Below are 15,213 nucleotides of genomic sequence, written 5' to 3'. Positions count from 1 at the left end.
TGAAGCGTCACGGATCCTTTGTGCTGATGCCCTGTACCAGATGGGCTGCGTCGAAGAAGCTCACAAGCTCCTCTTACTAGCACTCTCCAGAAATCCCCAGAGCTCTCCCATCCTGGCTAGACTAGTACTTCTGCAATTGAAGAAAGGTTTCCTGTATGATGGCAACCAGGTAAGGAGCACCTGGCTAGCAAAGGGCATGAGAGAGTGATCAGTGAAGAGCATTAACAACCCTTTTGGCTGATATTAAGGAGCACCTGGCTAGCAAAGGGCATGAGAAAGTGATCAGTGAAGAGGATTAACAACCCTTTTGGCTGATACATGTGTGGTAGAACTTAATAGGGACACTTCAGAGACATAGGCTTGCCTGCGGGTGTCCCAAGGTTTCAGTTTCCCAGCACAGCGCTCTGCCTCTCTCCTGCTCCTCAGCGTTCCGTGATAACTGTAAGGCTCTGGGTACAAGCTGCGCTGTGGGGCCATCTCCTTACAAGGTACAAAGTTGGAACCCACTCCATGGCCACTCACACCACGTTTGGCAAGTTTTCCAGTGGGACTGCACCTAACCCAGCCTGTGCTTCAAGACATTTCTTGGGAATGTTGGTAAACTGGGCAGAGGTCTTCGAAAAGGACAGAAAATTCTAAGAAAACTTGGTATCTTTCATAAAAACTTCCCCTCCCTGCTTGCTAGGTAGTTTTTAAATTCAAACAACTTTGCAAACTGCAAATAGACTTTAACCAGGCAGAGCATGACCGAGCGTCCTGCCCCTGGTGACAGTATCGATGCAATTGGTAATTTTCCCCTAGAGAAAAGAAGGCAGAACTACCACCTAACCGAGTTCCCAACGAAGCGTTGTGAGGAAAGAAACAATCCCAGCAGCTCGAAGATCAGCCTGCAGTTTTCTTTCTGTAGGGGCTAGTGACTTGTGCTTGGAAGAGATTCCAACATGCAGATTCTCCTGCCAAGGATTAGGAAACTGGATTACCAGGTCCTGCCATCAGAGGGAACTATTGCATTTTTAAAAATGCACTAGAAATTCTGCTGGCCATAAGGAGGAAGGTTTTACTGTCACCACTCCATCACTCCCTATGAAAAAGAAAAGTTTTGTATAATTGGCTGCCTTAGGGAAGGCTGTTAATGAATGACGTGACTTCGTTAGAGCCCGTATGTTGCCCTTGGCAGCTGGTTTCCTATCTGCAGCTTCTTCTAGATGGAATGTATGCGCCACTGAAAATGTCTCTTCATAATGTTTTTGTCCCGCCAGCCTGTCACCACCCAGGCACTTGTATCTGTTAGTCAAAACACAGCAAGGAAGAGGTTCAGTGGCTATGTCTGGTGCACCGAGATTGTCCTTGTCCTGGCTTCTCTGGCTCAGATTTGAGTATCGAGGGCCTGCTAAGCACATTTGCTTCACTGGAGGGAACGCCTTTTGATTCTTTTCCTTAGGAAATGTAGTAAAGAAGCGCTTGGTGATTTTCACTCCAGTGAATGGAGGCAAAGATGCCCCAGGTCAGGCAAGATTCTCTTCCAGGAGGACCATAGTCTGTGGATTTGAAGTCATACTTTTCCCAGATTTTCAACATTCTTAACTAAAAGATGCACAGCACTTCACTGATTTTCCATTAATTCACTGGTTTCGATTTTACAGTCAAAAGGGGCCACTGAAATCCCTCTATTGCACAGAAATGTCCTCTCCTTGGGGCAGCCATCCTGCGGTACAGCTGCATTTACCAAGTTAACTGCCAGCCTGGAACGGATGCTGCCCAAAGCGAGGCAGCGTTCTGTACTGCCCCAGAATGATTTCCACAGCTGCACTGGTGGTGAGAAAAGAGAAGAATTAATTTTTCCTCCAACATGCATTTACACAAGAGCTGGCTCAGGAGTTAAGTAACAGAGATTCATGCTCTGTGGCTGGCTGCAGTCCCAGGGAAATTTCATTTATCTTTGAATGTCAACCTTCCTCATCTGCCTTTTTCTCTCACACCGTTAAGCTACTAAAGAAAGTGATCAGCCTTGGAGATACCTCCTGCCTCCTGCCAATCATGGACATTTTCAAAGACCAAGACCGGAAGCTGCTGCAAACGCACTGCCATTTCAGAGCGCTGGCCATCTTGAACAACAAACAGGAGGATGCTGACATCAAAGAGGCCATTGCCTACCTTTCCTTTGCCATCATTGCTTCAGGTAGGGTCACCAAGGTACAGATAGGATCCTTAGCATCCTGCACCCATCTATTTCCAGCCAGTGACTTGAAATCTCTGATCTAATAATTTCCCTGTTTTTCCTGCTCTAGAAACATAATGTGCAGAATGCACAGGAAACATAATGAATGTGTCTTCACACTTCACAATCTTTTGTTGTAGTAGACTTGCTACCAAACGTCAGACTGCAGTTACTGTTGGGTTGATTGCTTCTGAGTAGTTGGTTTGGACAAATTGATCTGTAACCATAAATCTTTTCATCCATATGGTCACAGATTTTCTCACAAGTACAGTTTCTTCTTTCAGGAGAGAGAAGCAGCCTTCATCCTGGTTTTGTGTAGCTTTTAGAGGAGATGCTAGCTGGAAAAGCTACTGAAGCAGAGGCGGCTTCAGCCCACTTTAGACAAGCAGTGTACATGTAGAAGGCTCCCCTGTTTTAGCCTTAGTTTGTTACATCAATTAGTACCCTGAAAACCTTCCTACCAATTAAATTTATTTGGTGCCTCCTGTTTCATCAGAATGAACACACTGTAAATACAGTCACTGCAGCAAACAATCCACCTTCTTATTCCAACACACCAACGAACATGCAGTTCCAGTGCAAAAGAGCGAATGCACCCACTTACGTGCCCCACTGCCTGGCTTTTCCTAAGGAAAGAGATAGGCTAACATGGAAATGCTTCTGGCATGCTCCAAGTAAAACCATCTGCTGGCTCATCTCCGCTGGCAGCTGCACAAGACGCTGCATTTGCTGACCTCTCTATGAAAAAATATTTACAGTGGCACTAGTGATTTATCATCCAATATTGGGATGCCACAGTTACTGATTGCAACCCTGGGCGCATTAAGAGCCTTATCAAAATTGCCTTGAAAGGAAGGGGCATGTGGATGGCAGAATGATATATGCTCTGCAACCAGTGAGTGAATGGACTATGATTTCATTGTCAACTGTATGTGTTTATCTGGGCAGCACTTATATGAAAGCAGAGAAAAAAGAATCTTGGTATCACAAATCCCAGTGCGTATTAAGTGTGGCAGTAAATGAGTCAGTCCCAGCTGGATTACTCTTTTATCCAAAGCAATGTGTACCCTCTGACTCCACGGCATTAAAACAGCCACAGGGCCTTGTGTCTCCATCCACAGGTATCTTCCTCTTAGAGCTTTGTTCTCTCATTTGTGCTGCTCCTATTCTACCACCTCTCAGGTAAGCATGGCTGCATTTCTCCCCTCCAGGTGGCTATGCTGAAGATTGCCTTCTCATCAGGGCTCGATGTTATGGGCGCCTTGGTCAGAAGAAAACTGCCATTTTCGATTTTAATGCCATTCTAAAGGAGGACCCGAGGAACGTGCAAGCTCTGAGTGGACGAGGACTCATTTACCTTGCTCTGAAGCAGCAGAAGGTATTATCACTATATTGATTTCTCAGCAGAGGACTGGAAGCACCTGAAAGAGCAAGTTATCAATACATCATTAGTGCTACCCTTCCATTTTTGGCCTTGTTTTTCCATAGGAGGCAGTGCAAGATTTGATCGCGGCGCTGAAGGTGGAGGCAGGAGTCGTGATCCCAGCTATCCTGGCATTAAAGCACGAAGCCCAAGGGTTGATCGCTCAGTGGCTCCTTCAGCATGGCAGGACTGCGTTAACTGAGCTCATTACTACTAAAGGCTGTTCAAATAAAGAAGCTCTCAGGGATGTTCTCGTGATTGCAAAAGCACTAATTACAATTTGCAAGGATGCACAGTATCACATCTTCCACACAGATGTTTTGATTGCAGATGGTAAGTTCCCGTCCTTTCACACTGCTGATCAGACTGAGTGAATGAGAAACAAATTAGGAGAAAGTGAATGTGAAATTGCAAGTGTATTGTTGTATAGTACCTTTCAAGAGAAGTTTGCAAACGTTTTGGGAAAGGGTATGAAGTAATTAATACCCTTAGATGTGGACAGGCTGCCTAAATCTTGCTTTAGTAAGTTTTCTTGATCTCTTTTTCTCCACATGGAATGGGTTATATAGCTTATACTGGTGTTAACCAACAGGAAGGTATGAAGAGGCCCGTGGTCACCTTCAGGAAGCATTTGGCCACTCTCTTGCTGATCACTTTGCTAGTGCAAGACTGGCTGTGCTGCAGCTGAAGAGGAGGAACGTGGCAGTGGCAGCTCACTCGTTCAGCATCTTGGCTAAGAGAGATGAAAGAGAGCTGGGGTTTCTCCTGAACTTCGTGGACGCTAAGCAACAGCAGCATCTCTCTCAGGTACCATCCGTTTTTTTATGCTGCATCTGTGGATTCACCGTGGAAGGAAATGAGAATCACAATTAGGCTGCAGAGATTTTTCTCTGCCTAGTCTTGAACAGAAGTGTGAGGGAAGACCAGTTACCAGTTGAACGAGGAACAAATGGGTTTCTTCCTCCGCCTTCACTTCAGATTAGGGAGTCAAATTCAAACTTCTTTCATTGCAGTGACGTTGCTTCCATCTCTGATAATTCGTTACCACTTCTTGCCACCCAGGGGAGTTTCTTGGTCTCCCTAGCATGAGACCTGTTTAATCCCAACTCTAAAACGGGGGATCTGAGGAGCAGCAGCTAGACAGTTACCCTGGTTGTTGCTAGTACTGAACTCTGTATGAGTTACATGGTGCTCACGGCTGGCTTCTGGGGAAGGGGAATCCATGTCTTGTTCATTTTCTTGATGAAACTGAAGGTTCTGGTTCATTCACATTAAAAGCTTCAATCCTTTTTGCTCTTTCGTGTAACATTTAGATATTTAAATATATTCCAGTATTATAAAATGACTGCCCTTCAAGGCTGGTATTGGTTTTCTTAGCTAAAACTGTTTGACACAGAAGTGACACATTGCTCTAGTCCACCCAAGTATGTATTTTTCAGTATTTTTTTCCAAGTTTCTTTCCCAAAGTACATCTAGCTCTGAGAAAGCATCTCCGATAATAAGACAGGCAAGGTCAGATGGATGGTGAGGAGCTTTAAGATTCACTCAGGCATCTGCAATTCTGATTACCCAGAAGCTCCACGTTCTGAGAATCAGTTTGCTTCCTTTTATTCATTTGTAGATGGTGTGCACCCTGGTGAGAAGCTATATTGCTGTGCTTTCTCCCAGGTTCTAAACCAAACAACATGCTGATACACTTAATGCATCTTGAGAGGAGTACTTTGTATGTATTTTAGCAAAACAGCAGGAGGATATAAGTAAACAAGTATTAATTTACCGGTCCCTAGATACACCCCATTACAGAGAAAAGAGCTCCTCTCTTCTGAACAATGTAAAAAGTTCTGTCTTAAGGGGAAGAGTTTGAAGATTTTGAAGCTAATTTACAATCTTTCACTATATTTGGCAAAGGTACAATCAAGAATGTTTCTATGGAGGCCCTAAGGAGGTGTCTCTATCCGAAGATACATTTTACAGCTGAATTTCCAGTCTTTCCATATTCGCTCATCTTCAACGATTTACTGAGCGTGATTACTTTTATTCCTGATCAGCCCAGAATCACAGAATTTCTTTATATGTATTTTGTGACAAGGGGATAAGTATGTACTTTGCTGGAGTGGGGAAGGAATTGGTTAATTCACCTGCCCAGTGCCTCAAAGGGTTTTCCAGTAGTGCTTCCTTTTGCCTGCAAGGTTATTCCAGTTCGTGTGTGAAAGGAAGATCTCAGTAAAAGTGAAAAAGCGTACAGACAGCATTACTGCCAAAACACCTAGTTACAGCCTGACTTTGCCATGGCCTCTAACTACAGTCTAGGGGAGACTGTTCTGGCTGTTCCCTCTATTTCAAGAATAAGGAGGCTGAAGCAGAGTGTAGAGGTTTATGCTCAGCCCTCGGTCTCAGCACTCCACACACAGAAGTACGACTGCCACGTTGTTTTAGAGTTTGGAGATTACAGGCATTATAGAAATGTGTCATCATTATCCTGGAGTCTGGTCTGAAAAGCTAAAAATAATTCTGCATACGCTGAATAGGAAAGGGTGGGGGAAGGAGAGCTCCTTGATGTACTCATTTTTTTCAAGAAAAACAAAGCAGTAGAATTCTTCTATTATTTATAGTCTGAGGGGTCCCATGCTAACAAATTTGTAAACAACTGGGAGAGCCCCATGGGAACAGGAATCTGAAAGATTTATTAAACTGCAAAAGGTCAGAGGAAGGGAGTTTGCCTGTCGCCAGTGCAGCTTCAACCCTTCAGTTTCCTATGTCACAGGTTAGATGTGTGGCTGAGCACTAGCTCCTTGCCCGGAGCATCAGAAGCTGCGCTTTCTGATGGCTGTTGGCATGCCACAGGGTAGCGAGAGCTGGCTCCTGCAAAAAGGGATTCAAAAGCTCTATGGTCTGCAGCAGGATTAGGCCCTCAGCCCAAGGCAGAATTTTCCAGGAAGGCATATAGACCCCAAATAGGATCTGCAGGGAAAGAAGGAAAGACTTGCTCTGAACCGTTCAGAAAACAACCACCCGTCTTCCAAAGCTCAGTCCTTATCAGTCCATCTTCTGGTATTTACTGCTTGGAACCAACCCTTGACCGTAATGCCACATCCATTAAACTCCTCTCATTTTCTTTCTAAGGAATTGAGTCTTGGTCAACTTCAACATAAGATTAGTCACTAGGGACCGGAACCAAAAATAGGGCTATTTTCAGTCCTTTCTCACACAGTGAGGTAACGAGGAAGAGACACAGAGACCTGATCCAGGAAGCAGTCCTATCACCAGCCACTTAGGGTGTGCCAAGCCCTTTCCAGAGGGCACCAGAATTATTTCAGTCTGGAAACCATAATCAAATTTCAGTGACAAGTTTGAGGATGGACTAGAGCTCATCTGTGAATGGACTGCATCACCTGCTCTTGGCCTCCCAAAGTCACCTCCACTGGCGCTCATGGCAAAAAAGTGCTTCTCACTGCCAAGGGCAGCTGAACTCTGTTGTGCAATATCCTCCTGGCTTTCTACACACTTCCAATACCTCTTTCCATAAGTCCCCGTTTCATATTTATTTTTGTTCAGAAAATGATGTGCAAGTAAGCTGCTAGTTAATCTGTGTAACACACCAAAAGCTCAGTTCCTTAAGTCAGGCAGAACCAAGAGAGAATCCAGCTGCCTAACACCTATGTTTACTCCGACAAGTAGGTGAGGGAGAACCATTTACTCTCAGATACACCTTCTTCCTCCAAGTACGGCAGGAAATCTGGAATCTTGTGGCTTGCTTACCTTGGGGACTGTCAGTGAGGTGAGAAGTCAAAGCAGTGGCTTAGTCAGTGCCAATGTTTGTACATTCAGCTCTATAAACACAAGGTATTTGGCAGAACCGCACTGTGCTGTTTAGAACAATGTGATCTAGAACTTCAGAATTTCTAGGGGGGGGGGAAATCTTGTTAGGATGCTCCTCACATGCAGATGCAATTTCACCTTGATCCCTTGTTAAAATCCTGCCACTGAGAAAACACTTGCATTGACTTGTTGCCTTATAAACACTTGAAAGGGCAAACAAAATTTGCTCCTCTTGAAATGAACACACAAACAGCCTTCTGCAAGAGCAAAGCTGCTGGTGGCAGCCTTGTTTATAATTTCAACATTCACTCTGCTGCAGCATGTTAAAAGCTTTGTTTATCACCAGTAAAGGGAAATAACGAGAAATCCATTTAAACCAAATAGTTCTAATGGAGTTTTCTTTATTGACCTTTATGAACCTAAAAATTACATGGCTCTTTCTGCCTTCTCTATTTTCTTGTTGTTGTTTTTCCCTGCAGATAAGGGCAGACCCTTCACTTGAGATTAACGATTAGCAAAGCCACTGGCTGGGCATTTTTCCCTGGAGAGTTTCCCTGGGTAAACTTCATTAGTGACCAACCTTCATTATTAGCACATGCAAATATTTATGGGGCAGTACATGGGGCTAAGTATCTACTGACCAGAAGATGCAGTGTCCACATAGTCACCTGTTAGAGCAGCCCGTGCAGACGTTTGGTTTCATGAAGAGAAGAGCACTGCCTACCTCTGGAGTATGGTTGATTCTGTTTTCAGTTCACTATCATTCCTAAGGAACATAAACAACCTCAGAAGAAATGTTCTGAGAAACTTTCAGCAAAACATGCAGAAACAGAGAAGAGTGGTTCAGAACCTCTTGCAAGTGCCCATTGATCTGGGATTTTTATATCTGCATGCAGAAGGTGTGCCACTATTCTCCAACTAGATGCAATTTCAACATCTGAAAAAGTATCCAACATTTCTTAGTGTTTGTGTCTACCAGTGGCCAGTCCAGAATAGGTGTTATACTCTCCTTTTTCACTTTTAATGACTAATATGAAGTAACTTTCTGTCCACAGGTAGCTGCGCAGGAAGGAAATGTGCTGATGAAAGACTGTCGCTATGAGAAGGCTCTTGGTTATTATACCCTGGCTGTCCTGGCAAGCAAAGATAGTCCAAGGTACCTGCGACAGAGGGCTGCTTGCCTTACGCACCTGAAACAATACGACAGAGCTTTAAAGGATATGGAGAAAGTGATCCAGAAGCATGGCTGTAACAGCCTTAAAACCCGTGTTGAGGACCACTGCTCCAAGGGACGCCTGCTGCTGTCAATGGCTGAGGAAGAAGCAGCAGTTCAGCAGTATATTGAGGCACTGCAGCTAGATGAATCTATGGCGTTGTGCAGCATCACGAATGGCCCTGGCAGTGAAATTTTAACGAAAGCCTTTCATAAGATTGCGCAATACCATTTTGACATGCAGCATTATGAAGAGGCCTGGAAAATCACAGACTATGGTCTTAAAATTGATAAGAATACTAAACTCAAAAAGCTGAAAACAAGACTTAAGCGAGAGGCATCGAGATGTAGCATATATTAATTAATCTGTTTGGGGATTTTCTAGTCTCTGATTACTTTCTAGTTTGTTTGTGAGGCTGCAAGAATAAAGGAAAGATGAGAAGCTCATGATGAGTGTGCAATGAATGTGGCACTGAACATGGTACAGCAAGATTAGAAAACAGAAAGTGTCAGGTAGTGAAACAAAACCAACCGAGAGAGCTACGAGAAAAAGGCAAATTGCAGTAGTCAGCATTCTTCAGAAGTATTGTGGATGTACGTAAACTCCTCCTTGTGAGGAAAGTGTTTTGTCTGGCTAAACTGAACTAATTCTAGCACATGGATTCCAAACAACGCAAAGGAGCACATTCCAGTAGCCTGCAGTTTCTGAACAATAAACATCTATTCCTTTGCTGTTTATCTGATTAGCTTTACCACATACTGTTCAATTAAGTAGCCAAATTTTTACAGGCCAGTCAAAAAGATGAGTCAAAGGTAACATTGGTAACATGTCTGGGAAGGACCACGTGTGTTACACTGCTCAGAAGACCCACTCCTGAAGGGAAGGGACTGCCCTGTCACCCATCACCTCGTGGATTTGCAGTGATCAGCACCAACATGGTACACTGTTTTTCTGTCCCAAGGAAATAGATTATATGAAGGATGAGACTCAATAGAGATGAAACATCCCATCTAGTGACTAATACCCTGTCATCTGGGACACAGGCAGCTGTACTCCAGACCTCACCTTGGTGAGGAGCTCCAGCTCCCACTGTCTCAGGGAGATAATCTCTCGGGAGAGGTGTCTACAAGAGCCTGCTACACATCGTCTTTCACACTCTCAGATATTCATGCACAAAAGACAGTGCTGGAGCATGAACTGATCAATAAGTGATCAATATTCAAGCAGGAGCTCAGGGTCAGTAATGTGATTGCTCTGCAGTAATTCTGCACTCATTCTTCCTTGTCCGCACTGGACGGCACAGGAATCCACGTCTCACGTGCTTGGAAGGGGTTGGCCTTAGAGCTTCACCACCCGTCATGACAGCTAGACTTGGGGGGCAGCACAGGGACAATGCCAATGGGCCCAGCGTCTGAGTGGTTCGGTGTTTCAGCTCTGCCATGGGAGGCTACAGGTTAATTTGGAAGCAGTGGGGCTGTGCTGTGCGAAAAGGAAATGATGAGGTGGGGCCCAAAACAACAGACTTATATTTGTTTTGACTGCCGCAAGTGAGTTCTCCCAATGTTTCTGGAGTGTGATAATACAACCCTGAGGAAACACAGAAACTACTCTTGAAAACAAAGATTAAAGCAATACTGAGAGCTGCTCTCCTGCTTTGATGGGGATGAAAGGGAAAGGGAACGTTTTCTATTTTGTAACATCGTTTTCTGAAAGACAACATTCCAGAGTGAAACTTCATTCACAGCCAGGCAGTCAGCCCCACAGGCTATGGCTCCATCTGTACCCTTCCATCTTTTTTTCTTCTCTGCATGCTCCTTTTTTCCTTCCCTAAGAGCACAGGTAGGACTGGGCTTCTTTCCTGTTGTGTTAAGTAATATATTCTCCTTTGCTGCTCTGAATAGAGCACAGTTATTGCTCCTAAAGAAATCTTTCTTTGAAAATAGGGACCACTTGCATCTCTGCAGGACTGCTATAGAGTTATAAATAGGGGAAGATTTTGTTTTCAGGTGCCTATAGCTGCTGTTTCTTAAGCACCAGGAAGGCACATAACTTCTTATCTATTCCTCATGGTCTAGATTTATGGCTGCTTTTCTCAGCAGATCCCAACTGTTCTCATCAGCAGTTTTCTTTCTTTTATCTGTCCTCCTTCTGTGCCCACTAAACTTCTGTGATCAAAATCCTTATCTGCCTGTGCCTAAGCTTCTGATTTGTTCTTTATTTCTCCATTATATGCTTCCTCTTCCAACTAATTCCTCGGAATATCAAATAGATCTCTCTGATTAGCCACAGTGAGAGGGGGCTGATTGGCACCGTCACTCATTATGCACGCCTAGCACAATTTCACACTCGCCACAACCCATCCTGACACTCATTTCCTGGAGTCCTGGGGAGCAGACAGGATTAAATGTGACCCATCTATTTCAGCGACAGCCCGTCCCACGCACCCAATGGCCAAAGGCATCCTTGCACCTGCACATCCACATACCTCCCCGCTCTACCATGCCATGCTTTGCCAGAAGGTGGTATCTCCTTCCAGAAACCCAATGTGCTGCTGTCTGCAGGGGAGGAGTCCTTTCGGACCCAGCGTTTCTAACAGACAGTCACCATCACCGGCTGCGTTATAACTCAGGCTAGTTGTGATCTTCCATTCAGTGCTAGTGAGGCCACAGAGACCATTTAAGATGCCCTAACAGGATCGCTGTGCTTGAGGCTGGGTCTGGCCAGACTGCTGCTGTGTCAGACAAGCTATCGCAGCCCTCAGCAGAGAGGGCATTGCTCTTGCCAGGGAGTGGGCTTTGGCTGCTCTCCCTCCAGTCTCATTTCCCCCACCGCTAAGAGTTCTGTACCAGAAATCTATCAGTATTTTCCAACAAACATCTCCTTCCCCTCCAGGCTGATAAATCTTGTTCTTATCTGTCACCATACCCATATCAACAGGCCACTTAACTGAATCACCTTTTTTTAAATTATTATTAATTCCTTTAAAGCCATATCTCTCCCATTTATTTTTTTATTTCAGTTAGTTACATGTTCCCAGGTACTAAGAGGACCCGTATCAGCCAACTTCAGCAACTGATCAAATGCCTTTTTGAAGCTGACATATTGTCATCTTCCTGACTTCCAGTCTAAGTCATTGTGCTTCCCAAATTTAGACTGTGGTGGAATTTTGGCTCTGGCTTGCAGCCATGCAAACCCAGTAACTTCAATGAGTTTCTGCATGCAGAAGTGAGGACATTCCACTTGACTTGCAGAGGCAGATGATTCACCTGAACGACAGCTAATCTAAAAGCCATTTCTTTCACTATCGTTTCCCTGTGGAGGATTAACTGTGTAATCATTTACTGCTTCTGCATCAAGCAATTTCCAATTTGCCAGGGCTCTGAGGAGTCGCTGTCACCATTAATTTAACGTGTCACATGAAGTTATCACTGACATTCTAGCCTGCCTTTGGAGTCTTGGCTATTTCAATCGTATGTCAGCTAAACTGGTCAATGTTGGAATCTGTTGGTTCAGCCAGCCCTTACTCAATGACATCTTAAGGATGGTGACTCAGGAGGTGCAGCACTGTTCTGCTCCGCTGCCCTTGCTCAGCCTCGGCCTCCCTTTTTGTCATAGCATGGTGCCACTGACCCTCTGGATTCCACACCTCAGTACAGCTGTATAACCTGCACAGCTAAGACTTGTGCAACTATTTAATTTTCAGTTAGTTCATTTTCCAAAGTTTACTTTGGGTATATGATGCATGGCCAAATCCTCCCTGAGTGACAAGTCTATTCTGAGTTCTTGAGAACCACCTAGTCTTTGTTCTGTGTGCAAGGCGAGACCAAGTTTAACCTGCCAGGTTGGCTGTGGCTGTAAGTGTCTTACCATCCAACCCCATTGTTTTTGTATTAGTATGTTCCCTCCAGGATTCAAAAAAATCAAGTTACAGAGAATAAACTAGCATAAGGATTTCCCCACAGACCAAAGGAAATTAAGACCAGTGTCTGATAAGAAGTTTGCATGTCTCATTCTTGAACTGCACCACAGTAAACGAGAAAATTGAGCTGTAAAGCCAGAGGGAGAGTGGAGAAGGGAGCAGGGAACACAGGAGGATGTTGATGGGTCCATTCCATTCCTGGTGTGCATTTTGTTATGCCCCTCACTTGTGCTTTCATCTCCAGGTCAGTGCTACGTGTGCCTAATGCACATACCAAATACATTTCAGGGGTGTCACACAGCATGATGTATAGGGAGCTGAAGTCACAAGGGAGCCATATTTTTAGATCCAGATCAGTAGTGGGTGAGATGAAAACCTGACAGTGATTAGTATTTTCCCACTTAAAATGACCATCTCAGGGAGCATCTGGATTGCTTAGAAACCCCAGCTGTCATACAACATTCAACACCTGTAATATACTCAATATGTTCTGCAATATGAACAGTCACATTAAAATCTTACAGTATTAGGAACACCCCTGAGTGCTGGTGGCAGCACAGGCTTTGTTAGTACAGAGCTTTAACAACGCAAACATTTATACTTTTTCTTTAGCCTTTTTTTGCAACCTTGCCAGCAGTATTTTTGCAAAGCTGTTTCTTTTCATGCATCATTTGTCCATTCTTGGGCAATAAAACATACTTACTGGAGAAAACAGGTAATTAGCCATCTACATAAATTGCCCATGTCTCTATCGTTAATGTGTTTGGATGTGTTAATTGATTGCATTCGCAATTTGTGGATGGCTTAAACGCCAGCTAATGCAATCCAGTTAAGCCTCCTAATAAACCTGACGGGTGAACTGCAGTATAATCACACATCAGGCAGACATGTAGAGGGAAATGCCACAGAACTGACAGTTTAGAATAGACTGTGTCATTTTGAAAGACCCAAATCATTTCTCAACAGGGAAAGGTCTAACTGACTGTAACTGCTGGTGGATTTGGTATCCAAGACCCAATTCACCACACCTTTTCAGCGCATGCTTGAGCCAATTCCTCTGTTACCCACAGACCTTTATAACAAAGGCTCTCATTCTACAAACACTGGACCGCTCACATTTCCAGAGGTTCTCATACTTTAGGCATTGCAATAGTGGCCAAAAATTTTAAAAATAATGCAGCAGAGAAATAAAGAGACAAGGTGGGAGAGAAGCAACGAACAGAGAGTGCTCTGGAAGCTACGTACTGCAGGCAGAGTTGGCTGCTCCTCAGAGGGAACCATACGCCAACCAACTAGTACCTAATGGGAATCTCTAGTCACAGAGGTGCATCTAGAATCCAAATCCTTTTCTAGTGGGGAGTCAGGTGCCTCTCTGCATCTCCAGAGCAGGCTCCATTCCTGGTGTAAGGCACCTCCAGCAGTTACTGCATGAAAGAACTGACCAGACCTCTCTACCTTCTTTCAAGCTGCAGCTCCTGATACTGCCACAGCCTCTTTCCATACAACCACCCGTCGTTTGTTCAGGAGACAAGTTCAATACACCCTCAGGCTGAACGATGCAGCCCTTCTAGCCTCCACAGCAGCAGTCTAACCATCAGTGGGCATGCAAGAAAGAGGTAAGGCCTGGCTGAAAAGGGGAAGTTTGCAGAATGAAGCGTATTTATAAGCATTTTGATAACTCGGGACTTCACACCATGGACAGTCTTGCTGAAACCTACTGTAACAATTTATTGAAGAAGATCATATAGGTTGGTTTTCTATGTTCAGTTAAATGGTATGTACGTGGTATTTAAATGCCTATGACTGTGATTATATACTCCACTAACTGGTGTGAATATCATTCCTTGGAAACTGGAACTATCTGCTGTCACTTGTCAGATATAAACAGCACATTTAATAGATATTACAGCTGAAGTTTATATGTTCTCCACAGCTGAAAATAATTTCAAGTAAAATACCTTCAATTTATTTTGTTTGTAATGTGCACATGTCATTTTAAAATGTCATGTCATTAAAAATGTAATTGCAATATTCATCACTGTACTGAAGTTAAGTGTACGGAAAATGAGACACTGCTTTCCAAAAGCAGTCTTCCTGCCATAAACACTTGAAAAATCTCTTGGGAAAGACATAAAGCCTGTCACATAAAATGAGAACGTTCCTAAGAATGAGTAACAGTAACAGGACAGACTTTTCAAAATGCTAACAAGATAATGAAATCATCTCAGCCACTTAAGGGCAGTGTTGCTCATGCCTGCTGCACAGTTTATTTTCCAGCCTAGATATAAAATCAGCTGATTTCGAATACGGTGGAAAGGGTTAATTCCCCCCAATAAGTCTCTGAGCAAAGCATTTAACTCACTGGGCACTCTAAGCCACTGCTGTGAGAGTGAATGTACAGGGGACAGAGGGAGGGAGGTGTAGGCACAGTACTTTGCCAGCCCATTTCTGGGGAAAGCCTGTTAGAGAGATCAGTGCTGAGAATCAGCAGTTGTTTGACTGTCAGAAAATGTAAACATTCCAATTACATCCCAGAAACCACACAAGCCACCGGACCTGTGCAGCTGAAGAACATTCTCCACAAGCCAGAGGTAAGACAACTTCACGCTCCTACCTGCTT

General features: G+C 44.1%; 1 protein-coding gene across 1 annotated transcript in view; it reads left to right on the top strand.

The window, feature by feature from the left end:
- The window catches only part of TTC34 (tetratricopeptide repeat domain 34), an 11,503-nt gene extending 2,469 nt beyond the window's left edge, over positions 1-9,034 (top strand). The window contains exons 3-8 of the mRNA XM_010139279.1: positions 1-169; positions 1,987-2,179; positions 3,430-3,596; positions 3,707-3,978; positions 4,238-4,448; positions 8,516-9,034. The exon at positions 1-169 is cut by the window's left edge and continues 8 nt beyond it. Of these exons, the coding sequence (XP_010137581.1) occupies positions 1-169; positions 1,987-2,179; positions 3,430-3,596; positions 3,707-3,978; positions 4,238-4,448; positions 8,516-9,034 (1,531 nt within the window). The remainder of the gene's footprint in view (positions 170-1,986; positions 2,180-3,429; positions 3,597-3,706; positions 3,979-4,237; positions 4,449-8,515) is intronic.
- The last annotated feature ends 6,179 nt before the right edge of the window (positions 9,035-15,213 follow it).

This window comes from Buceros rhinoceros, unplaced genomic scaffold (assembly GCF_000710305.1).
Source record: "Buceros rhinoceros silvestris isolate BGI_N320 unplaced genomic scaffold, ASM71030v1 scaffold6967, whole genome shotgun sequence".
Taxonomy (NCBI): Eukaryota; Metazoa; Chordata; class Aves; order Bucerotiformes; family Bucerotidae; genus Buceros; species Buceros rhinoceros.
Note: the sequence above shows the minus strand (reverse complement) of the source record. Positions and strands in the feature narration are given on the sequence as shown.